General features: G+C 57.1%; 1 protein-coding gene across 4 annotated transcripts in view; it reads left to right on the forward strand.

Annotated features, from left to right (window-relative positions):
• COL16A1 (collagen type XVI alpha 1 chain) overlaps positions 1-24,243 on the forward strand; it is a 50,674-nt gene that overhangs the window by 11,957 nt on the left and 14,474 nt on the right. The window contains exons 17-53 of one of the 4 annotated variants that reach the window (XM_082399310.1): positions 376-438; positions 813-857; positions 943-1,038; positions 1,217-1,255; positions 1,883-1,927; positions 2,069-2,104; positions 2,608-2,718; positions 3,132-3,167; positions 3,396-3,431; positions 3,507-3,617; positions 3,970-4,014; positions 5,911-5,946; positions 6,069-6,113; positions 6,413-6,544; positions 7,325-7,360; positions 7,586-7,693; positions 8,010-8,132; positions 8,239-8,292; positions 8,508-8,549; positions 8,857-8,892; positions 8,978-9,031; positions 9,214-9,282; positions 11,168-11,221; positions 11,313-11,339; positions 12,041-12,100; positions 12,272-12,319; positions 12,452-12,505; positions 15,947-16,000; positions 16,225-16,257; positions 18,379-18,495; positions 18,582-18,623; positions 18,705-18,791; positions 19,607-19,651; positions 20,525-20,569; positions 22,304-22,357; positions 22,897-22,950; positions 23,508-23,561. In XM_082399310.1, coding sequence (XP_082255436.1) covers positions 376-438; positions 813-857; positions 943-1,038; positions 1,217-1,255; positions 1,883-1,927; positions 2,069-2,104; positions 2,608-2,718; positions 3,132-3,167; positions 3,396-3,431; positions 3,507-3,617; positions 3,970-4,014; positions 5,911-5,946; positions 6,069-6,113; positions 6,413-6,544; positions 7,325-7,360; positions 7,586-7,693; positions 8,010-8,132; positions 8,239-8,292; positions 8,508-8,549; positions 8,857-8,892; positions 8,978-9,031; positions 9,214-9,282; positions 11,168-11,221; positions 11,313-11,339; positions 12,041-12,100; positions 12,272-12,319; positions 12,452-12,505; positions 15,947-16,000; positions 16,225-16,257; positions 18,379-18,495; positions 18,582-18,623; positions 18,705-18,791; positions 19,607-19,651; positions 20,525-20,569; positions 22,304-22,357; positions 22,897-22,950; positions 23,508-23,561 — 2,226 coding nt within the window. The remainder of the gene's footprint in view (positions 1-375; positions 439-812; positions 858-942; positions 1,039-1,216; positions 1,256-1,882; positions 1,928-2,068; positions 2,105-2,607; positions 2,719-3,131; positions 3,168-3,395; positions 3,432-3,506; positions 3,618-3,969; positions 4,015-5,910; positions 5,947-6,068; positions 6,114-6,412; positions 6,545-7,324; positions 7,361-7,585; positions 7,694-8,009; positions 8,133-8,238; positions 8,293-8,507; positions 8,550-8,856; positions 8,893-8,977; positions 9,032-9,213; positions 9,283-11,167; positions 11,222-11,312; positions 11,340-12,040; positions 12,101-12,271; positions 12,320-12,451; positions 12,506-15,946; positions 16,001-16,224; positions 16,258-18,378; positions 18,496-18,581; positions 18,624-18,704; positions 18,792-19,606; positions 19,652-20,524; positions 20,570-22,303; positions 22,358-22,896; positions 22,951-23,507; positions 23,562-24,243) is intronic. The other 3 variants (XM_082399307.1, XM_082399308.1, XM_082399309.1) reach the window with 3 other exon arrangements.

The following is a 24,243-nucleotide window of genomic DNA, read 5'->3' on the forward strand; positions in this document are numbered from 1 at the left end:
GTAATGGGCCAGGATTTTGAGGGGTGTGTGACAGGGAGGTCTGCGAACCCTACAGACAGGAGGAGGGAGGTGTCCAAAGTCATCCTAGGGGATGGTGTCACTGGGCCCAGAGCTGGTAGTACTCCCGAAGCCTCCCAGTCCTCCTGCCTTGTCCAAGTTCCTGCTAGACCTGGAGAGAAAAGCCACAGACTCCCTGAGCGAGTGGCCTGGCTGGTGGCAGTTCTTCCTGTTGTCTCCCCTCCTGTGAAGCCATTTAATCTCTGGGGAGGCTGAGACCACCGATCTAGAAAGCAGTTGTCCCTCCCCAGATGGAGCTGTCCTGGCTCTTCCAGCCCCTTCTCTCAGCCCCAGTCACTTTGCCTCTTCCTTCTTCAGGGCCAGAAAGGCGAGAACGGAGACGGTGGCATCAAGGGCTCGCCAGGAAAGCCAGGCCGAGATGTACGGTGCTTGGGACCCTTCCTCAGCACGACCCCCACATCCCTCAGCACGTGGCCCTGAAATGCTGGACTGTAACCTTGGGAATCTAACCCACTACGCTGCTCAGACAGAACAGAGACCCGGGGAGGGGAGAACTGCGCCCCAGGAGGGGGCAGAGAAGGGCCTGACCCTGGGCATCCTGACTCCCAGCCTGGGAGACCCTGACCTCCAATGTCCTGATGTTGACATCTAATGACCTCGGGGCACTGGGTGAAGTCAGGCTTTGGGACAGGGCAGGGAGGGTGGGCAGCTGGGTATTTACACGTCCCAGTGGGGCTGCTGTCCCCGGGAGGTGCCAGTCCTCAGCCATTCTTAGACCCTCCCCCTGCCCACAGGGCCGGCCAGGAGAGATCTGTGTCATGGGGCCCAAAGGGCAGAAGGTGAGTTGTGGGCGTCTGAGCGGTGAAGAGTGGGTGGTGGGGCTGAGGCGGTGGCTCTCTCATACCCACCTTATGTCTGTGCCAGGGAGACCCTGGCTTTGTTGGACCTGAGGGGCTGGCGGGAGAGCCTGGGCCCCCAGGCCTCCCTGGGCCCCCTGGGATAGGACTTCCTGGGACCCCGGTGAGTACCCCTTGCCCCTCCTGCCCTCTTTTCCTCAGAGACCCTTCTCCCTCCTGGCCAGGGGTGGGGAGGTAAGGCTTGGTCCCAGGCGGCCTGGTTGGGGGAAGGGGCCAGAGTGGATCTCACTGTAATGTGAGGGCCCTGGGAAGCCCCTGCCTGACCCTGTTTCTGCCCTCAGGGGGACCCAGGTGGCCCTCCAGGCCCCAAGGGAGACAAGGTAAGCACAAGCAGGAGCAGGGGCACATGCGGGAGCCCCCCTGCTTAGCGGGAGGGGAGAGGAGAGAGGAGAACGGGGCCGGGGTGGCTGGGGCAGCAGGGACAGCAGGGGGGAGGAGGGAGGCGGCCAGCATGTTGGGGAAGGGGTAGGGGGCTGGGCCCCTCAGTGGGCAGTGTCCCCATCCCAGTGCTTGCTGACGTGGGAGCCTTGGCCTGGGTTGCAGGCACAGGGATGGACAGGCCTAAGTCTGGTAATGACTGGAGTGGCCTAATTGGAGGGCCCAAGCTCATTTTAGGGCCTTATGCCTTGACAAGCAGAAAGCCCTGGAAATGTCTTTCTGCTGTGGTTCCTCTGGGGTCACCCGTGTCACCTCCAAACGTGCTGCACTGGGGAAGGGGCACATAGAGGCCTCTTGTTCTCCATTCCTTTGCAACCAGAAGGACTCAGGTTAGACATGGAGAAGGACAGGCAACAGGAAGGGAGTGTTCGTTGACAAAACCGACCAAGAGGAGATGAGAGATTTGGCGAGATTGTCCTGCCGTCCAGAGAGGGAACTGGATGGCAAAGGGGTGCATGGGCTGAGGTCACGGCCAGAAGCCTCCCCCTTAACCCTTCTTCTGACCACAGGGCAGCTCCGGAGTGCCGGGAAAGGAAGGTCCTGGTGGGAAACCTGTGAGTGACCCCAATCTGGTGGGGGAGGGGAGCCGCTGCCCACCATGCCCAGGCCTCGTCTACCAAGGCCTCCAGAGAGAGAGGGGCTAGGTCCTCGGGCCGTTTCTGCTGTGGCACTAACGCTCACTGCTTCTCCAACAGGGGAAGCCAGGGGTTCCAGGGCTGAAGGGAGAGAAGGTGAGTCCCAGGCTTGGTTACCCCAGGTTGGGATGGGAGGGCAAGCTTCTCTCTGAAGGTGACACTGAGCATCAAGGGTGCTGGGCCTGGGACCCTCCTCGGGGGACCCCCACCCCTTCTTTGTTCCTATGGTGTGCGTGTGATTACTAAATAAAGGGCCTGGCTTTGGAGTTACACAGACAGGTTCAAATCCCACCTCGACCATGCACATGAACACAGCAAGTCAATGAGCTTTTCCCTTTGCCCAAGTTTCCCCACCTCTAAATGGGACACAGTGATTTCTTATGGCTTGTTGTGAGGATGTAGTTTTTTTTTTTTTTTTTTGAGGATGTAGCTCTTGATGTCCAGGAATCGTAAGCTGAATGACTGAGTCGGTCGAACGGAAAGCCCCCTCGGTGTTCCTGCTGTGCACTTTGCCCCGGCCCACCCCGTGCCTAGAGCTCCTTGTCTTCCCCAGGGTCTTAGCCCCAACTTGTCCACTCATGCTCTCTCCCTTCTGCTAGGGTGACGGCTGCGAAGTGTGCCCAACGCTGCCTGAAGGGTTCCAGAACTTTGTGGGGCTCCCTGGAAAGCCAGGGCCCAAGGGAGAACCGGGTGATCCTGCACCCGCCAGGGTGAGTGCCCAGGGTGGCCCTTGTGGGACTCCACCAAAAAACCTGGGGGCATAATCATGGAGAGGAGTTGGGCAGAGGGGCTGGAAACTTCTCATGGCCATAGAGACACTGTGGGCAGAGAGTCTAGGCTCTTAGCTCCATGGGGGGTGGGGTGGGGGCTGAACCATAGATTTTAGGGCTGGGCTAGAAGGCCACCCCAGGTCTCCATAGCAACCAACCGGGGTTCTCCTAGCCAAGGCTTAAGATGCCTTTTGGGCAAGCTGGGGTGGAGCCAACCCTTATAAGTGAGTGAGATTGTGCCCTCCTCCTGGGATTGGGTGTTGGTTGGAGGTGGAGGAAAGGAGCGGGCAGGGCTGGGTTATGGTCCTGGGCTGGACTCTGTACCCCACTCCCTCACAGACCCTTTTTTTCAGGAGGGCCTGGGAGCTGTTGGACAAAAGGGTGATCGGGTATGTACCGGCACTTCTGGCGGGGTAGCTTAGCCTGGCCTCATTTCCTCCATCTGTCACACGGGTTGATGAGCCCCGGCTCTGGGGTGCTGACCTTGAATCCCCTGGGACCCCTGGGTGTTTGAAGGGTTTGTGGTGTGTGACATTGCTGTCCTCATATATGGCTAGGAAATTTGGGGTGTCCCAACATACCCAGTCTCTCAGCCCATACACCTTTTCTCCCTGCAGGGAGACCCTGGCATCCAAGGCCTCAAAGGAGAAAAGGTGAGGGACACTGTTCTCTGGCTGACCCCTCCTGACTACTGGGAGCCTTTCTGATCCCTCCTCTTCCTTCCCCAGGGGGAGTCCTGCTTGTCCTGCAGCTCAGCCATAGCAGCCCAACATCTTGGGCCCGCTATAGGGCCCAAAGGAGATGTGGGCCCTCCTGGCCTCGGTTTGCCTGGCCTTCCGGTGAGTGACTGCTTCCTCCTAGCCAGGCCAGGCCAGGCCAGCCCAGCCCATCTTTGCCACACTGGTGGCCTCCCTGGCTCCTTAGGCTCTGAGTCTCAAGGCAGAGACCAGGAAGGAGGCCCTGAGGCAGGTTCTCCAGGCCTCCCTCCACCCTTGCACTGCCCTGGGACTCCCTCTTAGAACCTCTGAGTGCCCATCTGTATAACAGAGGTAGTTGTCCAGCTACCTGCAGGGTTGTGGGATTTGTAATTCTGAGCTGGCCTTTCTCTTTCTGGGTGGACACTGGGACCCATGGAGTCTTGGAGGGATGGGAGTGGGGGGATGCAGTGACTATGACTTGATTGTTTTTCAGGGGAAAGTTGGGGCTCCAGGGCCAACAGGGCTGAAAGGAGAGAAGGTGAGACCTGGTTAGATGTCAGGAACACCGGGGTCTTCTTGGCCGGGAGGCAGGGGAGAGGGCCCCTGGACGGGGAATAGGGACAACATAGACAAGAGATCAAACTGTAAATCCACAGAGAAATAAATTCATCAGTGTTTTGCAGACTGGAGTCAAAGAATTGATTTCTGAGAGCCCACATGTTCTCCAAGAAAGTTCCTTAGTGTTGTATTTTTAATTTACTGATAATCCAAAACAATTAAGTACCTGCAAGACTACCTTATAATAAAATAATAATAACCCTTCTTTACCACTTACTTTGTGCCGAGCAGCATTCCAAGGGCCTGTAGGTGTATTGACTTGTTTCCTCCTCCCAAAACCTCATGGGGTAGGTACTCCATTATTCCCATTTTATGGATGAGGAAACGGAGGTCCAGAAAGGCCAAGTAAATTGCTCAAAGTCACATGGGTGTTTGGGTGCAGACCTGGGATTTGAGCCCAGGGAATGTGGCTCCAGAGTTTGTCATCTTCCCTACTCGGCTGGGTTACTCAATTTCAGTGCCATGTGAACGTTTGTATTTGTGGTTGCACTGGAGATGAATGACAGCGTTGAATTAATAATGCAGTGTTACTTAAATGAGGGGTCCTGTGGGTATACGAGTATTCAAGTGTGAGAAACACTGGAATATACGTTCAGACTCCACTCTACCAGGCAAACCACGCCTGTCATTTCTCACATGGAGCTTTGTGCCACCACCCCACACTTGTTTCCTCTTCCGGTCCCCCCATCTCTGTAAATGGCATATACCGAGTTCCTCAAACCTCCTCAAACCCCAAACCGTGCAGCATCCTTGATTCCTCCCATCTCCACATCATCTCCTCCATCTGACAGTTCTGCCACAGCACCTCTCTCAATTCCACCTCCTTTGCTCACCTCCATGACCGCCACTTCGTCTGGGTCCCATCATCTCTCACTGGGATGGTGGCGGCAGCCCCTTAGCTGGCCTGCCTGTGGCCACTGAAGCTCTTAAACTTTTTCATCCAGTGGCTAATGGGGCTTTGTTAAAAAAGAAAAGAAAAGAACAAAACAAAACAAATAAAAACCTCAGGTTATATTATTTCCTTGCTTAAAATCCTTCTATGACTCGACTTTGTACTGAAGGCCTTCTATGCCTAACAAGACCCTGGACGCCTGGCCCTGCCTGCCTTGAAGGTTCATCTGGTTTTCCTCTCCCCACTTCCTGTGCTTTAGATGTGCTGCCCTCCTTACTTTCTGGAATATGTCAAGAATGTTCCCACCTCTTAGATTTTGTACTTGTGGCTCCCACTGTCTAGAACGTTTTTCCTCTCTACCTCCCCCTATTCTTTCATTGGCTGGCCTTTGTCTCGTCTTTCTGATAATAATTGTGGCTCACGCTTCTCTGACCATCCTGTCTAAAACGGCCTCCCCTGCCTACTTTGTCTCATCACCCTGTTTATTTCCTTCACAGCACTCATCGCTATTCAGTTACAATTATTTAAAAGTTCTTGGTGTCCCTACAAGGGTGTAAGCTCCACAAGTGTGTTTGTCTGTGCTGTTCACTGCTACCTACTGGCACCTTGCTGAGTGCACAGTGTGTACAGGCATCCAGCGAGTGACTGTTGGATAAATGAATTCGTAATCTTTGTGTGCTGGGCCAGAGCTGAGGGTGGGGCTGGGATTCTGCAGAGTGAGGCTGGGGACAGAAACAGGCTGGCCACAGACTCCCCTGGGGACCTTGGGGAAATCCCTTTCCCTCTCTGGGTCTTGGTTTCCCTAGCCAGGAAATGAGGGGGGATAGTTGGAGATCCCAAGGGGTTATTTGTGTAGTTTGGGGTTTGGGAATGACCTAGAGTGGCCTCCTCACTTTGACCCTGTGTCCTCTGCTTTGCTCGCAGGGTAATTTCGGGGAGGCAGGGCCAGCCGGCAGTCTGGTAAGTGAGCTTTGGATGGCAACAGCTCTGGGGAGAAGGACAAGGTGGGACGCGGGGAGATGAGAGGCCCCAGCACGGCCCAGGCAGTTGCCGGGTATCACACACGGCTTCTTATCACACAGGGGCCTCCAGGGCCAGTGGGACCCACAGGCATCAAGGGGGAGAAGGTGAGTTGAAGACGTTCCCCACGCTGCAGCCAGTGCCAGCTTCCCAAACACACGCTTATCCTGCTCTACTTCAAACCCTCCGAGGCTCCCCACTGCCTGAGGGTAACATCTGATTCCTTAGCATGATGTCAGGACCCCTGAGGCCTTGGCCCCCACCTTCGTTTCTTACCTGTTTTCCCACAATGTCTCCTGAGATATCCCTTGGCAAGCACAGGTGCTATGTCAGGCCGGGCTACGTTCCCCAGCCCCAGATTCCAAACCTGCCTGGGGTCCCCCAACTCTGTGTCCTTGCTTGGCAGGGGGAGCCTTGTGAGTCATGCGGAGCCCTGTCCAAGCACGAGGATGGGGACAGCCACGTGGTGGCCTTGCCTGGGCCTCCCGGAGAGAAGGGGGAGCCTGGGCATCCAGGCTTTGGCCTGCCAGGAAAACAGGTGAGTTCTGGGGCCTGTGGAGGTGGGATACAGGCAGGGCTTGAGGGGGACAGGGGCTGCCTGGGTCTCTAGGCTCCCTGTGCAGTGGGGAGTAGGTGAGAGTGTGTGGAGGGGTCAGTGCCTCTGTCCCCAGAGGGAGCTGGCCTGACAGGCCTCTGCCCTTCGTCCTGGGACACAGCATGGCCGGGTGTGCAGAAAGACCACCAACCTGGAACCAGACAGACCTGGGTTCGAAGGCCAGATCTGCCTTTTACTAGCCCTTTGGCTTGAGCCAGTTACTTCCCCTCTCTGTGCCTCTGTTTCCTATGCATGGTGTTGTTGTAAAGCCTAGGAACGATGTGTGTGAAGAACTTAGCAGCACACAATAGGCATTCAAGAAATGATAATTACCACTGTGGTGATTATTATTGTTACTGCTTTACTAATAGCAGTGAATGCTGACATAGTGTACATCATGAGCCATGCACTGTTTCACATATATCAGCTATATCAGCTTGTCTAATCTCACAAGAACCCTACGAGGTAGAAGCCTGTGCTCTTTTTATTGTCCCCATTTGACAGATAAAGAAACCGAGGCACAAAGAGGTTAAGTAACTTGCCCAGGATCACCCAGGCAGGGAGCCTGGCTCAAGTCTCTTCTCTTGAATATTGCTTCACTAGAATGAGAGCAGAGATTTTGATCTGTCTTGTATATTGTGTATTCCCGGAGTCTAACACAGTGCCAGACACTTAAGGGTGTCTAGTATGAGTGAATGGGTGCTGGAAATGCTTTCTCCTCAGGGCAAAGCTGGAGAGCATGGATTGAAGGGGCAGAAGGTAAGATAATTTGGTGGGCACAGGTGGGCACCACCTCCTCTCAGATGCCCTCCCCACCTCCTATTCCTGATTGCCCTGTGCCCACTCTCCACTCCCTGCCCAGCCTCCAGCCCCAGTGAAGGGCTCTGAGTGCCTGCAGGTCCCAAGAGGGCACCGTGCCCTGCCCTCCTTGAACCCTACTCCAGCTGGATCACCCCTGCCCTCTTTGAACCCTACTCCTTACAGGGCGATGCTGGGAATCCCGGAGATCCTGGAACACCGGGCACCATGGGGCGGCCGGGACTGTCGGGAGAGCCTGGGGTTCGGGGCCCTGCAGGGCCAAAAGGAGAAAAGGTCAGTCAGGCAGGGGGCAGTTTTTTGCATGAGCAGAAAGAGATTAGGCTGAGAGCTAGTGAGGGGAAGGACTTGGGGTCAGGCTGTGAGCCTCAGGGGATGCCAGAATCACTGGGTGGAGGCGCCTCGGCTATTCTCCGAGGCAGGGAGGAGAGCTAGGCGTGTCAGGGGCCCATTTTGATATCCCAGGCTGAGGAGGGGTCAGTGGAGGGGCAGAGCTTTCAGAAGGGCGCAAGGATCCCCTTTCCGATGTCTCCTCCTGGCTTGGCTGCCAGGCCTGGCTCATGAGCTCCTGGCTGTGCCCATCTCTGACCAGGGTGATGGCTGCACTGCCTGCCCCAGCCTGCAGGGGGCATTGACTGACAGGGCAGGACCGCCTGGGAAGCCAGGCCTGAAAGGAGATCCGGGGCCAGAAGGCGTGGGCCGGCCTGGTAAACCGGTGAGTTCTGGCTACCTGCCCTCTTGTCCTTCCCTCCCTGGGCTTTCCTTCTCTTCCTCTTGCCCCCTTTCCCCTGAGGGACCCATGGCTCACCTGTGTCTTTTAGGGCCAGCCTGGTCTACCAGGAGTTCAAGGACCCCCAGGACTGAAGGGCATACAGGTGTGTGTGAGCGTGAGGGCCTGGGCTGCAGCTCTGTGTGGGTGAGGGTGCGGATGCGGAGATGCGTGGGGACGGTGGGCCTGGAGGGGGGAATGGAGATCAGCTGCAGAGCAGGGAGGAGGCGGAGGTGGAGGAGGTCCAGGAGGAGGGGCTGGGACAGGGGAGAAGGGTGAGTGGGGAATCTCAAGCACAGGCTTGTCCTTCTGCCTCTTCAGGGAGAGCCAGGGCCTCCAGGAGTGGGAGTCCAGGGGCCCCAGGTGAGTCTCCAGCCTTACGCGTGCCTGCTTGCCTCCCAGCACTTCTCTTAACCAGCTGCTCACTCCCACCTGCCCCCCAAACCTCAGAGCTCTGCCTGCCCCCAGATGCTCAAGGGCATAGCCCTGGCCTGCGGTTGTTTCTGTTGGGGACTTTGGTTTTGACCCCCTGCCCCTCTCTGACCCTCAGAGTCTCCTTGTGGAGCTCTCCTGAGTTTGGGCTGGCAGACACCCCACCCCAGACCAGGTCTGCCAGCGGGGCAGGTTGGCTTGGGCAGCTGTGGCCCAGTCTGCCTTTTCTGACTTGCAGGGGGAGCCTGGAGCCCAGGGTTTGCCTGGCATTCAGGTACGTCTGCCTTGGGCCTGGAGGAGACGGGCAGGTGAAGGGGCCACTCTAGGATAGAGATAACTAAGTGTGCTTCCATCTGCAGGGGCTCCTGGGACCTCGGGGGCCACCTGGCCCTGCTGGAGAGAAGGGTGCCAAGGTGAGCCTCTGCCTGCTTGGGCTCTAGACTTGTAACACTTCGGAATGTCCTGGCAGTGGGCACGGGGGACATGGGAGCGGAGGGATGTTTGTCAGAGGGCTGTGCAAGGCCTGGTCTCACCTGCTGGATTGTAGCTAGCTTCAAACTCTGGCCCTGCAACCTTTGTACCCTCTCTTCCACAGGGATCTCCAGGGGTGAAAGGAGCCACTGGGCCTGTGGGACCTGCTGGTGCCAGTGTCTCTGGGCCTCCGGTAAGGGCCCTCCCCCACGCTCCACACTGGGGATGTTGTTTGGACCAAGGGCGTTGCCGCCAGGAAGAGGGCATGGGGCTGACCCTGCCCGTCCCAGCAGCATGGGGGATGGGAGGAGAGAGGCCTCAGCCTGGCCCGGCCTGGGAGAAGGAAGACCGCCCTGTTTGGGGGGAGCCCCTGAAGAATGATAGTATTGAACACCACCAGTTTTTGAGCAGTGACCGTGCTGAGGCCCTGTGCTAAGCTCTAAACAAACAGAGATTCACTTAATCCTCACAACAGTCCCGTAAGGGAACTGCTATGATTATCCCCATTTCACAGATGAGGAAACTGAAGGCCAGAGAGTGAGGAAACAGAGCCGGGACTTGAACCCAGGTCTGTCTGACTCAAAGCCCATATGCTCTGCCCGCCACCCTCCACTTCAAACCTTGGAGTCATTCGGGATCATCTAAAACAGTGCTGCCCAATAGAACTCTCTACCCTGCCTGAGATGTGGCCACCAGCCCCCCATGGCTGTTGAGCACTCAAAATGTAGCTAGTGTGACTGAAGAACTAAACTTTAGATTTAATTTTAATTATTTTAAATTTAAGTAGCTGCATGTGGCTATTGGCTACCGTACTGGCCCGCACAGATCTATCCAGACCAGCAACACTTTCAACCTTGTTACCCTCAAGGACCTCCCTTTATTGCTGTCCCACCAGTGATTCCCATGTTCTGAAAGATGTGTCTGTTGAACAAATTGCATAGATTAGGTAATAATATACGCATTTCCTCATTTTTATTCATCAAAGACCTGTATAATAGCTAGCTTTGACTCCACATGAATCCACTAGAATTTTTTAAGATGATATAATTCTAGCCTAAATCAAAGAAATGATACCTTTCAGCCAGCCTGTGTCATGCCAGGTTGTGGGCAAATGTATAATTTTTCCTAGGCTTTTGGTAATGTTGAAAATAGCCTGTGAACTGTATCTTTTCTGTCTTTATGGATCCCTAGAGAAATTCCAGACCCAGTTTGGAAATCACAGATGGATTCCTCCTGAGGGTACGCTGAAGCCCAGAGGGGCTGCGGCCTTGCCCAGGTCCCCACCGTCCGTGTGGTTGCCTAGCACAGCTAGGTAGTCAGGGTCCCCGCCTGTCCCAGGTAGCTCCCAGTAAAGGCAGAGGTGAAGGTGAAGGTGAAGCCGGCCCTGGTCCTCAGGGAGCTTTGAGTCCCACATGCGAAGGTGGCCTGTCCCACAGGACAGCAGCCGTCAGAGAGCCCTGCTGACTTCTCCAGACCGCCTTCCCTCAAGTTGAATCCCATCCGGGAGGTTTCCCAATTCTGGCGCCACACTTACGAGTTGTGTGACCTTAGGCCAGTGACAGCCTCTCAGGGCCTTCAATTCCTTGTTGACAAATCGGGGCTGAAATTCCCGTCTCCTCCTTAAATCAACTGAGAGAACTTTTATGATGGAGAGAATTGTGTCAAACACTAAAGGGTAAGAGGACAGAGCAGGGACTTTGGGCCGCACAGACCTGGGTGCAGCCGTGCTGTTGGGTCTATTACAAAATGTCTTTAAGCCTCCGTTTCCTCACCTGTATAATGGAACAATACCATCCTGCAGGGCTGGGAGTGGGGATTCCATCCAGTGCTCCCTGACAGGTGCTTGGCCCAGTGTCTGACACCAAGAAGGTGCTCGGGAAATGCCAGTGTTCTTCCTCCTTCCTTTTCGCCTTGTCTCTTGGGCCTCAGTCTCCTACTCTAGGACATGGGCACTGGGATGTGGGTTCCAGGGGAGCCTGGCACTGCTTCTGTTTGTCTTATCACCCTCCCCTGCTGGCAGGCAAGATGGCTGGCTGCTGTCCAGCCTCGCCCACTGACCCTGGGCTCTCTCCCTTCAGGGCCCTGATGGGCAGCAAGGACAGACTGGACTTCCAGGAGCCAGAGGGATGCTGGTGAGTACCGTGTCGTGGGGCAGCAGGAAGCCACAGCTGGCCCTTTCTCCACACCCCTATCTACTCATCCCCCTGTGTTTCTTCCCTGCAGGGTGAAAAGGGAGCGCAGGGAGAAAAGGTAAGTCCCAGGGACCTGTGACCAATACTCTGGGGAAATTAGCAGCCCCTGGAGCTCTGCCACCCAGGGGACCCTCTGCACTTGGCTGTGGCTCTGGACTGAAGGATGGGTGCTGAGGAGTCATCCTGGTCTCCTTGCCACCCACTAGCTCCCTGGTTGCTGGCCCAGGGCTCAACCAGTATCCCAGGAGACCCAGAGAGCTCCAAGGCCCCCATGGGAGGCAGCTGCATTTTCAGATGGACGCTGAGTTACAGGACAGGGGAAGGAACTGAGTTCGGAAGGACTAGTGAGAGGACAGGGATATGAGGGACCAGGAGAGAAGGACATGGAAGCGAGGCTGGGCCAAGGGGAATGGGGCTGAATACTTATGCAGCAGCAGACAATGATGAAGCGAAAAATGCAGTAACACCAAGAGCTGTTGATGGCTGAGTGCCTGGCACATGGCAGGAACTCTATATACATTCATCCATTCCATCCTCATGACAGTCTGTGCATTTGGTATTATTATCCCCATTTTATAGATGAGGAGACTGAGGTTCAGAGAGGTTGAACAGATTACCCAAGGGTACAGTCAAAAGAGGCCGATCCTGGATTTAAACCCTGCCCTCTCCATCTCTAGAGCCTACCCTGCCTCCCAGCTGTTGATTTCCAGAGGGTCCTCCATCCTCGCCCCCTGCTGACAAAGGCTCTTTTCTTTTCAGGGTGAGCCAGGGGAGTGCTCCTGCCCCTCCCGAGGGGACCCCATCTTCTCTGGCATGCCGGTAAGTGGTGCCGAGAGCCTTCCCCCCCGGCCTGGGGGTGAGGCCTGGCTTCCGGCCTTGTGCCCAAGACGCACAGGCCCCTGCGCCCCAGCCAACTGCGTCCCCACGCAGCCCTGTGCTTGGTGTGGACATTGCCTATAACCTTCTTTTGCGATCCCCACTCCCACCCAGGGTGCTCCGGGACTTTGGATGGGCAGCTCCTGGCAGCCGGGCCCGCAGGTGTGTGTCGCTTGTCTCCTCTGTCTCTCCTCTTGTCCGCCAGCGTCCCGAGGCTTGCCCATCCTAACGCCGGCGCCCCCAGCGATGGGGCAGAACTTTCTTCTGGATCTGATGGTTTCTTCTCTCCTTCAGGGTCCTCCGGGTATTCCTGGACCACCAGGCCCCCCTGGAATGCCTGGGCTTCAGGTAAAGAGGGAGAAGAGAAGCCGGGGGGCAAGGCAACAGGGCGCATGCTCTGTGCCAGACCCCAAGTGTGCCGCTCCCCTGCCCCAACGCTTGTATGTGTCATTTCTCACTCCTTGTGCTCCCGCTTCCCAGAGTGGTACGGAGGACGCACTGGTCCCTGAGGGCAGGCTGTGTGTACTCCCAGACCTTTTTTGAGGAATGCCCTGTTGTTGTAGCCCAGGTACCCCACTGACACCTGTGTCAAGCTCGGGCCTTGGTCAGCTGTCAGGAACCCAGAACCTGGGTCAGCTGACAATCCTTGACACTGGTGCAGAGCTCACCATTTTGGAGCAGCGTTCAACATTCATTCATGCAACGAAATTTTTGCACACCTAGTATTTTCTAGGCACTGTTTTAGGTGCTGGCAATACAGCAGTGGACAGAAAGAAATCTCTGCCCTCTGGGAGCTTGCATTCTAGTAAGACAGACAGGCGATAAGCAAGAGAAATAAATAAAATACAGTATGTTAGAAAGTGATATGTCCTGATAAGAAGGTTAAAGCAGGGAGTGAGGATAGAAAATGGGAGGAGCCCAGGGAAGATATTTGAGAAAAGTGTTGAAAAGAAGGGGATGTTTAAATCAAGACTTAAAGGAAAAAAAGGGAAAAAGAAAAAATAAAAAGACTTGAAGGAAATGAGGAGAGAGCCTGCAAAGGAGAGTATTCCTGACAGATAGACAAGGGAGCAGGTACGAAGGCCCTGGGGGTGGGAACGTGCCTGCCATGTTTGGAGAATAGGAAGGAGGCCAGGGAGTGAGGGGCGAGCAGTAGGAGTTGAGATCCTTGTGGCATCATGATTAGAGTGTGTGTTCCAGAACCAGGCAGCCTGACTTTGAATCACAGCTCTGCTACGTGTTAGCTTTGTGATGCTGGGTAAGTTACTTACCCTCTCTGTGTCTCAGTTCCTTCATCTGTTAAGTGGAGATATTGTAATTACAGAACCTACTTCATGGGGCTTTTGTGAGTATTAAGCAAGTTAATGCTTGCTAAATGTGTAGAACCTTGCCTGGCATATAGTGAATGCTCGGAAGGCATTAGCCATCATTATGACAACAACTACTGTTATGATTTTACATCCATTCTCTCGCATTTGTTTGAGCCTTACATCAACTCCAATAGGAAGGTGGTGGATCCCTAAGTCACAGCTGGGCACAGTGAGGTTCTGGGAGGTGAAATATCTTGTCTGAAGTCATCGGCTCCGAATTGGCAGTGCTGGACTGGGGCATTCCCGTGCAGGGCACTTTCTTCTGCCCTCCACTGCCCTTCAGGGTGGCTCCCCAAGGTTTGCATGCCAGGCCACACTTCCCAGAGGCCCTAGGAGGCACAGACAGTAGCTTCTGTGTGTCTGGCTCCCAGCTCCTGGAAGAGTGAGCCTCACCTGAAAAGGCAGAGCAGGACTGCGTGGAAGCTTTTTACAAACTACTCTCCCCCCGCTACCCTGATGATTTTATATATACCTCCCTTCACCCTGGGCTGAGAATCTGCTCTGGTGGGCCCCCTTAGCTGATGGGAGCCTCTCTCAGTATTCCAATTCTCTGTCTCATTGAGAGCTCAGAATTAGAGCCAACTCTGGGTCCCCCACAGGCCAGCCACACCTTTACCAAGTGTCCGGGCTTCCTGCTGCACTGCCAGGAAACAGGAATCAGGCTGCAGGGGGCTTGCAATTTGCTTGGAGAAACGTGAGAGTCATTTCAAAGTGACCCATTAACAAGCGCATGCAGATGTCATGTGAACCCTGCCAAGGCATGCTGGGGGAACGAGGCAGAAAAGAGTGACTGCCACCGAGTTTGGTCCCAGGCACCAGAGTCCTCTTCTGGCACCAGTGCTGGAGACCAAGCCGAGGCTGCTGCTTGTGGGCACCTGCCCCGTGCCAGGCAGGGTGCAGGTCCCCTTCCCTGGTCGTCTCCTGCAGTCCTTTCAAGGAAGGGAGGGCCCAGCAGCTCCTCTCTTCAGGTGCAGGAACAGGCTCAGAGATAGACAGCATCCAGAGCTCCAGTAATCCCCATCCATTCCTACAGACGTTAAGAAGTGTGCGGCTCGGTAGCTAGTAGACAGTGCATGGTAGCTCTTCACTTCTACAGTAGAACAAGTGGGAGGTATAGTTCTGGGCGCGCAGAAAAAGAAAATCACAAAGTATCAGGCTTGAACTAACACAGACAATGGAGAGTGGGGCAGGGGATGAATGATCATTTAGGGGCATGATTAGAATTAACACGGTCACGGTGTTTCCCCTGTGCCGGGGGCTGTTCTAAGCACTTTGCCTTCTTAACTCGTTGAGGGCTCGGAATGAGCAGGGCTGGGTGACGGCACGTGGAGGGGCAGGAAGGGCCGGGGGAGACGGACTCTAGGTCTGACTCAGGCCTGGTGGAGCCTGGCCTGAAATCGGGCGGGCTGCCAGGGAGGGTAACGTGTTCTATTGCTGGGAGCTGGGACTTGAAGGGAGGCCAGCTCTCAGAGCGGGCCAAGGAAATCCTGTGTCGGGGCAGCGGGTGAGCAGCAGTGCGTCCGCTCGGCATGTATCTGAGGCATGCCTCCTCGGGGTGGGGCACTGGGGGTTTCAAACCAAACATACTCCCTGCCTCCATGGAGTATTTAACATGCAGATGTGCATTGTGAGTCTGTAAGGGGAACAGAGTCTGGGTGGTAAACATTTAACGTGAGCATCCCTCGTGCCATGCTCTGTACTAAGCTCCTTATAGCCGTGATTTCCTTTAAGTCTCACCACAAACTACCACTGTTTTACAGAAAAGGAAACTGAGGCACAGAGATTCCCCCCCCACCTCCCCGCAAGTAACCTGACAAAAGTTGTACAGGTAGTGAGTTAGAATTTGCACCTAGATGGGTATGACTCCCAGGCCTCCACCCTGTGTGTGCCTGAGTGTTCTGGGGAATGTCTTTTGAGGAATGATGCAGAAATCGTGGTTAAGAGAGGGGTTGAAGCCAGTGGTCCTCAATCTGAATCTCACCGCTGTGCCTTGCTCGTCCTGTGACCTTTAGCAAGTTGCTTGCCTCTCTGAGTGCTTCGTCTTGTTTTTAAGATGGAGATAACACTTACCTCACCAAAACAACTGTGGTGATTAAATGAGAAAATATAGTGAGAAAATATAGGAAAAGTACTTAGCACAGAAAGAAATAATAGTTATTTACTATATAGAAGACCCACTGCCCTGACATGTAGGGGAAGAAATCATTTGGACTGGTTTTGGGGGGTGGGTCACCCCTCTGGGACTCCTCAGCTCCCCCTACAAACAGTCTGGAGACTTTTGAGCTGAGGATAGACGTCAGCCAGGGCTCTCAGCTCTTCAGGATGAGGGGGAGAGGCAGTGGCGATGGTGAGAAAGAATCTGGGTGACCTACGGGCTAGAGAGAGGTGTCCGCTCACCCGTGTCTCTTCTTGGCTGCAGGGAGTGCCGGGGAACAACGGTTTGCCAGGACAGCCTGGGCTGACCGCAGAGCTGGTAGGTACCGGCCTGGGCTCACTGTCCTGCGCGCCCCCTGCTCTTCCCAGGGCTGAGCTTGCCATGCTAGCGCCCTTAGCTGCTGTGGGGGGTCCCTCCTCCCTCCGTCTTCCGAGGCTGGGAGAAACCTGGAAGCCACGTGGCTTCCCGAGGCTCCACCTGGTGCCGTAAGTCTCCGTCCCCCTTCCGCTTGCCCTCTGAGCCCTCGTGTCTGTCTCTTGCAGGGATCCTTGCCCATTGAACAGCATGTCCTTAAGGTAAGAGAGTCAGAGGGAGGGCCTAGGAACTGGCAGGGGTTCCCCTAAGGGGATCGCTGTAGTAAGCGCTCAGCTGCGTGGCACCACACACAGAGAGCTGCAGACGGAGCTGTTTGTGGGAACCGTGCGTGCCAGGCATCTAGCTGAGGGGGCCTGGTCAGGGGCCGGCTCGGGACAGACCCCCAGTCAGTGTTTGCTGAGCGAGTGTTTGAAGGAATCCTGTGAAGGCACCCAGGTAGGTGGCCATGGGTGCTCTGGGCAGTGGTAACTCGGAGACCTGCCCGCAGCAGTTGCCAGTGAGGTCACACGGGGGCAGGGCAGGGAAGGTGAAAGTGCACTTGGAGGGCAGTCAGGCAGGGATTTGCGAAGGTTATGTTCTATGATAGGGCTGGGTAGGGGCCTGGAAGAAGGCTCCGGCTGTCCTCTGCTCAATCCAGAAAGAATCCAGGGAGGAGAAGGGATTTGAGAGGTGATTCTAGTGGGGCAAGAAAGAGGACTTGGGGCCTGAAGGGAGAGTCGGCCTGTGCCAGGGTCTGTCAGTAGCATTAAGACCATGCTCGAGGGCTGTGGCCTGGTCTGATCTCCCACGCTGGGCACCACGGGTGACACAGCGCTTCCTTGCTCAGTTACCTCTAGAGACCAGATCAGGACTCTTCCCTCCTCCAGCTCAGCATCCTTCAGGGTCCCTCCCACGCCTTGGCCTCCAGAGCCCCTGTCCTGGTCACCCCCTTCTAGCACTGGCTGGTCAGTGGCCTGGAGCTCCCACGACCCCAGTGGTCCTGGTCAGGACAGAGCATGGGGACCGCCTGCCCCGCCCCTGCTCTGGACAGCAGTCATCTCCAGAAGCAGCCTGAGGTCGGGTTATCCTCCTGGAGGCAGTTACAGGTTGGATCACGGCAGGGTTGTGGCAGTGAACCCCCGCTCTTCTGCCCTAGGCCTCTGGCAAGCCAGGGTTCCCCAAGTCCTGCCCCTGGGCAAGTGATCATGCGACTCCAAATGCAGGATTCGACATTTCTCTGTGTAACATGTTGTCTGATGGCTTCTTGATCAAGTGCTCCACGGAGGGCCCCCAACAGGAACTGAGTGTGGTCTGGAGAAGGGGTCAGATGGGCACTGACAGCCCAGAGGAAGCCTGGGCTTGTGGACAGAGCGCTTCCTTAGCCCTCAGACAGACCAAGGTCCGATCCAGGGTCCCACTTACCTTAGACAAGTCATGCTGTGTCTCTGAGCCTCGGCTTTCTCATCTCCAGAGTGCTTATAAGATGACCTGCCTCATTGCAGTGTCAGGGTTGAATGTGATAATGTGCAAGGCCTGTCACCATTGCTGGCATCATGGGTGCTGAGTAAATGACAACCATTATCACTGAGCTTTGCAGCGAACAGTGGAGGTGGAGCAGCGTCTCCTCTAGGGGCCCGTGGACATCCCGCCGGGCCGTGGATAGAGGCCAGGCTCCCGAGTCCTCTGAAACTGTAGTCTAGTTTTCACTAGTAGGTTTCATTTTGAGGGGAAGCGGACTCACAGCTTCCATCAAACTCTCAGAGAGGTCTGTGACCCAAAGAGCTTAAAGCCTCCAGGTAAGAGGAGGACTTTCTTGTCAGGAAGACTTCAGGCCCGGCCCACTGGGGAGCCTGTAAGAGCCGTGATCCACTGGGAAGTGCAGGGCAGGCCCCATCCCAGAGGCTGTCTGCGAAGGGCCTGGCTCCTCCTGCAGCTGTTTCCTTTGCTCCCTTGGGCAGAGAAGCTGGTGTTTGGAGCTGGCCTTTTCAGTCTAACTCCTCGTGGCATGTCCTCACACTGGGTGCAGGTTGCAGGAACAGCCGGGACAGATGGTCCCTCCCCGGGCCCCTCCGCCTCCTCCCACACGCCTGTCTGGAAAGTGGCGTTGGCTTGGCCCTACCGGAGCTTCTTCCTGGAGGAAACTCAAAGCCAGTGTTGGGATCGGGTCCCTTGAGGATACAGCAGAGCTGCCGCAGACATGTGGCTGGGGAGGAAGAGAGTGGGTGGGTGCCGGCCAGCAGGGTGCCCCTGGCTGAGTTCGGAGTGGGTTTCCCCCATGAGGCCCACCCTGGCCTTCTCCGACCCGGGCCCCACGCCACCACGCCCCACCTTTGTCTCATCAGAGCATCTGCGGGGACTGTGTCCAGGGGCAGACGGCCCACCCGGTGGCCCTCCTGGAAAGTGGAGAGAAGGGAGACCAGGGTATCCCCGGCGTGCCAGGCCTCGACAGCTGCGCCCGGGTAGGAGGCTGGGCTCGGGGTGGCCTTGGTGCAGGGCGAGCTCCCGGCTGCCCCCCGCTGACCGGGCCTCTGGCTGTCGTCCGCAGTGCTTCATGGAGCGGGAGCGCCCGAGAGCTGAGGAGGCCCGGGTGAGTGGGCCTCCGTCTTCTCTTCACCCCCTGCCCCGGGCCCCATGGGGCTGCTCACACTCACCGTCCATCCCGCTCCAGGGGGACAACAACGAGGGAGATCCGGGCTGTGTAGGGAGCCCTGGCCTGCCCGGTGCTCCGGGACTGCCCGGCCAGAGAGGAGAAGAGGTAAGAGCGGGGCCCTCGCCTGGGCTGGACCCCGAGGCGGCTGGGGTCTCCACTTCAATGACTCTCAGTTCCCGAGGGCAGTTTCCTTCCTGCCAAAAGTCTTCTCGGGCCCTCCGGTGGCTCCCTGCCTCTCTTGGGAGTCTTTCAGGGGCCTTCGAGGCCTTAGGTCACCGGCACCCCATGCTGCTCTGGCCTCACCTGCTCTCCTGGCACCGGGCCTCCTCACAGCTCTGGGCCCCGGGCCACTCTTCCTCCCCTGGCCTTGCTGCTCCCTCAGCCTGCAACTCTCCTCCAAGGCCCGCTCCTTCACCCCTTCAGCCCTTTGCTCACATATCACCTTCTCGGTGAGACACTCCCTGACCGCCCTCTCTAAAATAGAACTTGCACACCCGTGCTCGATGCCCAGTCCCTCCCTCTGCCCCACGCTCCTCACTGTCTGGCATCCTGTGTATTCCCTTCATTTGGGAACACGCCGCAGGTGTCTACTGAGCACCGCCCGTGTGCCAGCCTCTGTTCCATGCACTACTGTCCACCTCTCCCTAGAATGTAAGCGCCACAAGGTGGGGATTTTAATGTTCCATTTGTCATTGTGTCCTCAGCCCCTGGGCCAGTGCCCAGTACATAATAGCTGCTCGATAAATGTTTGTTGGATGATTGAATGAACCGAATGAAAGGTTTAACGTCAGCTTTAACATCCTGCTCTGACAGCACTGCCTGTTGACTGGGTCTGTGGCAGGCTGGGAGGAGGGCTGCGGAGACCTCGGGGCGCTGTGGGCCTGAGCCTCTTCATCCATATTCCCTGGCTTCCTTTGCAGGGTCCGCCCGGCATGAGGGGCTCTCCGGGTCCTCCAGGCCCTATTGTAAGTATCTGTGGGTTTCCTGGCCTGCTTGAGAGGCTCTCAGAGGGGTTGTAAAGCCAGACACCGTTCTGCTGCCTTGTCTCCGGGAAGCTGGGCAGGACAGAAAGAGGGAACTTCCTTTCCCTCTCCTTTCCCTCATCAGAGCATCTGCGGGGACTGTGGCCTCCCGCCACCGAATCCCCAGAACAGGCCTGCTCCGCCCCGCTCTGCCTGTGGTCCTGCTTAGAGGGGCCCTCAGGGCGCATCCTTGTTTCTGCAGCCCTGTCCCTGCTGTGTTTTGCACCCATGGCTCATGGTCTGGGCAGCCAGGAAAGCGTGTGGCAACCTTCAGACAGGGGCCAGGGGCTAAGATGGAGCGGCCCTCTATCGCTCTGTAGGGCCATCTCTAAGACAAGCCTACAAAGGCTAGACTAGGAGCATCTACCCTGGAGTCCTCTGTGGTGTTGATATGGCAGGAACATAGAAGTGACTAGGAAAGCCTGGAAGAACTGAAAATGCTTTCTTTGGAGGAAAAAAACAATGGCTGGTGGGAGCCTCTTAGAACCAGGGAGCCCCCACCTGGGGGCTCATGGAGGTCAGGTAACAGGCATGATGGGCTTCCACTCTGGCACCAGGATTCACTCGGACTCGGGAAGACTTGGGCAGGTGGTTTGACTCTCGGGGCTGTTGCGCATCTCTACTGATGGCAGAGCCATTCTTCCTGGAGCCAAGGCGAGGAGCAGATGTCTTCTGGGCCAAGACTTGGGATGAGTCTCTTTTCCAGCTGCCTTGAAAATATTCCCGTGACTTCCTCTCCCTGTGACCTCTCAGCCCCAGACTGTGACCCAGGGTTACCGTGCTTGTGAGATGTGACCTGCCTGTTTCTCCCACCAGGGCCCCCCAGGTTTTCCTGGTGCTGTTGGCTCCCCCGGATTGCCTGTAAGAACCTAGCGCTGCTCGACCTCCCCTTCCCCTGCCAGCCAGGTCTCTGTGGCTTTTGCTTGTCTCCCTTCCTGTCGTGCCCTGGCCTCCCTCCTCCATGTTTGTCGTTGTCCCCCTGCAGGCTCGGTAGCTAACGACACAGGTTCCCTGAGGTCCCAGCAGCTTGGACGGCCTCCCAGTCTCTGACTTCTTTTCATTTCTCCCTTCTCCTTCTTCTCCTGCTTTCCCTCTCTCATCTTCTCTCTTCTCCCCCCTTCCGTTTCCCTTTTTCTCTCCCACAGTCACACATCACTCCCCCTAAATCCTCTGGAGCTATTTTACCTTCTTATTTTAAGCTGGTGCCTCTAGGGGCCTCTTTATCCCTGCCTTCTCACTCTGCCTCCTGCTTCTCCCACCTTTGGTGTTGACTGAAGATTTGCTGAAAGTAGTTCTTGGGGCCCTGCCAGGCACCTGGCCCAGAGCCCGGCAGAGACGCCCAAGCTTTAGGGCTTCACACTGCAGGCTGGCACAGGTTTGCTGCCCTGCTGCTTGGCAGGACTGTCCAGAGGCGCCCCAGGGATTTCAAGGCGGCCATGCTTGCAACTTTTCCCATCATCCTAGAGGAAACTTCCTCCTCTTCCTTTCCTCTTCTTTGGCTCCGGTCCCAGTCTGCTCTGAGGCTGGGCACGTGATGCCAGCAGTAGGGCTTCTGGGTGTCGTGGGGCCCTGCCCCTCTGTGCCCAGTGTCTTGGCCGCCTCCTTCTGCCAGGTGTCGTTAATTGCTCTGCCTTCGTCATCGTCACAAGTATGTTTGAGTCATCCTCATCCTCACTGTTGCTCCCTCCTGGGTCATGGAAACTAACCTCCTGTTTGTCAGATTTCGTGTCCCTGGGGCCTAGCTCCTCTCCTCCCAGGCCTGGTGATGGAGGCTCAGGGAGCAAGGCCTCTCCTTGTCACAGCTCCATCTGTCCCCACGTCCTCATCCTGGCCGGACCTTGTCTGTTTCTGCTTGCTTGGGTGAAGGGGCCATCTGTCCGTCTAGCCATCTGCCTTGTGTTGTGGAAAGGTTTGGGTGCCGTTTCTTGAGGGCACGAGGGAGAAGGGGCAGACACGGCCCCTTAATGGTGCGGTGCATCCACGAAGGCCAGGGCGAGGAGTGAGGAGGGATGGGGGCTCTGGCTTTGATTGAAGTGGATATCCCTTCCCACCTAGAAAGTGAAGGGACTGCTCTGGAGGGAGCCTTCCCCTGTCCCTCCCCAGCGTCCCTAAAAGAATGTGGGTTTTGGCTGGGGCGGGGGGTTGGAGAGGTAAGTGTTGGGAGTCGGGTGATACATTTTGCTGGGAAGCATCACTCTAGGGAGCCCTCTCTGGTCAGCTGCCCCTCAGGGGGAGCACATGTGTCACCCTCCTAAAGGTGCACCCCAGACAGTGGTCACAGTAGGGCACACCAATGACAGCCGCCTGAGAAGTACCTTCTGAGAGTCACCCGACTGGGCGGGCATATCTCTGTGGTGACCTGTCTCGGGGGGCATGCTCCTGAGAGGCACCCTTACGTGGGAATTTACACCTCTGATAGTTACCCTTCTGGGCACACCCCCTATGGTCATTTTTCTGGGGACACTAGGGGGGGCCACCAGCAGCCCCCCACCTTTGCCTAGAATGGGGACAGAGGGCTGGGGGGCTGCAGGGAGGAGTCAGGGGCTGCGTGGAGACTGCCCTCCCCTGCAGTTTCTCATGATTTTTCTCTCCAAGGGTCTTCAAGGAGAGCGAGGCCTCAGGGGCCCGACAGGAGAGAAGGGGGAACCGGTAAGCGGAGGCAGCAGGGGATGGAGGTAGATGAAGAGCCCTGGGGAGACGGAGGTTGGGCCCCCCGGGATGGCTGCTGGGTGGAAGATGGGAGGTGGACTCCTTCTTTTGAAACTCTTTGCCCCTCAGCCCTGATTCCCTCAGTATTGGGGGATCCCTCAGGATCAAAGGAAGTTGATCTCCATGTGCCCTGACTCCCTGTAAGGGGCAAACACCTCCATCCCTGGGGGCTTTCTCCCTCCCTCTTCCTGCAGCGTTCAGCATGCCCCTTGCACTGCCCCTTGCACTGCCCCCACCCGGGTCCTCATCATCCCCTGCCCTGGGCCTTCTCCTCTGGCTCAGCTCCCAGCATCCAGGACTGTGGTGGTGATCACAACCGAGGGGAGCTGGGTCTGGGGGAAATGGCCCAAGGGGGTGGCTGTAACCGGGGCATCTGCTGAGGGGCAGCTCCAGACCGTCGGGCCTTGGCCGCCCTCACAGCCAGGGATGGGGACAGAAATGTTGGGGGGCTGGTCCATCATGTCTCCCTTTCTTTGCAGGGTCCTCCAGGGCAACCTGGCTACCCAGGTGCCATGGGCCCCCCGGGGCTGCCTGTGAGTAAGGGGAGCCGGGTCTGGGGTTACCCGAGCCGTGGGGTGGTGATCAGGACCAGCCAGGCTTGGGCATCCTCAGTGGGCTCCCTCCTTTCTGAGCATTTCAGCTGGTGTCTCTGCCAGGCTGTCCGTCCAGAGCAGCCCCCACCCCATAAGCCCCCTTGGTAGTGGAGCTTGGCCTCCCTCTCCGCGTTGGGGGGCCCACCACAGTCGCTGCACATCAAGGGCCAGACTCTCAGAGCACCCGGAGCCTCCCAGACTAGGAGAGGACAGAGGTCTGCCTCCCCGGGGGCAGGGGAGAGTTGGGGAGATCCAGCGGAGGCGCCTGTTAGGTGGACGTGACCCCCGTTCCACTGAGTGGCGGTGGGAGGCCGCAGAGGCGCCCCCGCTCCGCTCCGCTCCGGGAGCAGCCCCCCCCTCTGGCCCCCCAGCCTCGTCCGGGGCGCCTTCTGCGTCTAAGTGCCAGTCTGTGTGCCTGCTGCAGTCTCCACCCCTCGCATCGGCGCCGTGGCAGGCGGACCACGGGGCTAATTCCCTCTCTCTTTGCTGCCTGTCAGGGCATCAAGGGGGAGCGCGGCTACGCGGGTTCCCCGGGAGAGAAGGGAGAATCGGTGAGTGCGGGAGGGCAGCTCCCTCCGCGGGGGGCGGGGGGGGGGAGGGGAGGAAGGGCTTCAAATGGCCGGTCCCTGTCCGCTGCCTGGAGAGCTCACAAGCCGCCCCTGAAAGAGAGACGTGACCCCGGCCTCCCGGCCCCCTGACTCGCTCCAGCTGCGTCTCAAGCAGTCAGCGCTGCCCGCTGGTTGCTGCGGGGGCGGAAGCTGCGAGGAGGAGAATCCCGGCAGGTTTCGTGGAGACCGGCGGAGGGGCCACCTGGGGGCAGGGGGCCAGAGTCAGCGGGCAGGGGACCTCCTCCCTCCCCCCACAACGCCCACAGGCCAGAGAGCCAGGCCCCCCACACTGAGCACAGGAGCTGGGACCGTCATCAGATGGGGACACCGAGGCTCACGAAGTGACGTGGCTCACCCAGGGTCCTGCAACTAGTGAATTAGGGCCGAGCCTGGACTTGAACCCAAGTCTGTGACAAACCTCCCAAGTCTTTTGTCTTACCTTCCCCCTCGCACATGCTGGTGAGGCCCCGGTGGGATGCAGCAACCCCCATTGTGCATTTATTCAATAACAAATCTTTCTCGTGGGCCTTCTGGGTGCCAGGCTCTGTTCTGAGGATGCCTTGGTGGATAAAACAGGCAGTTGAGCCCTTGGTCCTCAGGGAGCTCACGTTCCAGTGGGCCAGGT

The sequence above is a fragment of the Balaenoptera borealis genome (genome assembly GCF_965194805.1).
Source record: "Balaenoptera borealis genome assembly, chromosome: 1".
Taxonomy (NCBI): domain Eukaryota; kingdom Metazoa; phylum Chordata; class Mammalia; order Artiodactyla; family Balaenopteridae; genus Balaenoptera; species Balaenoptera borealis.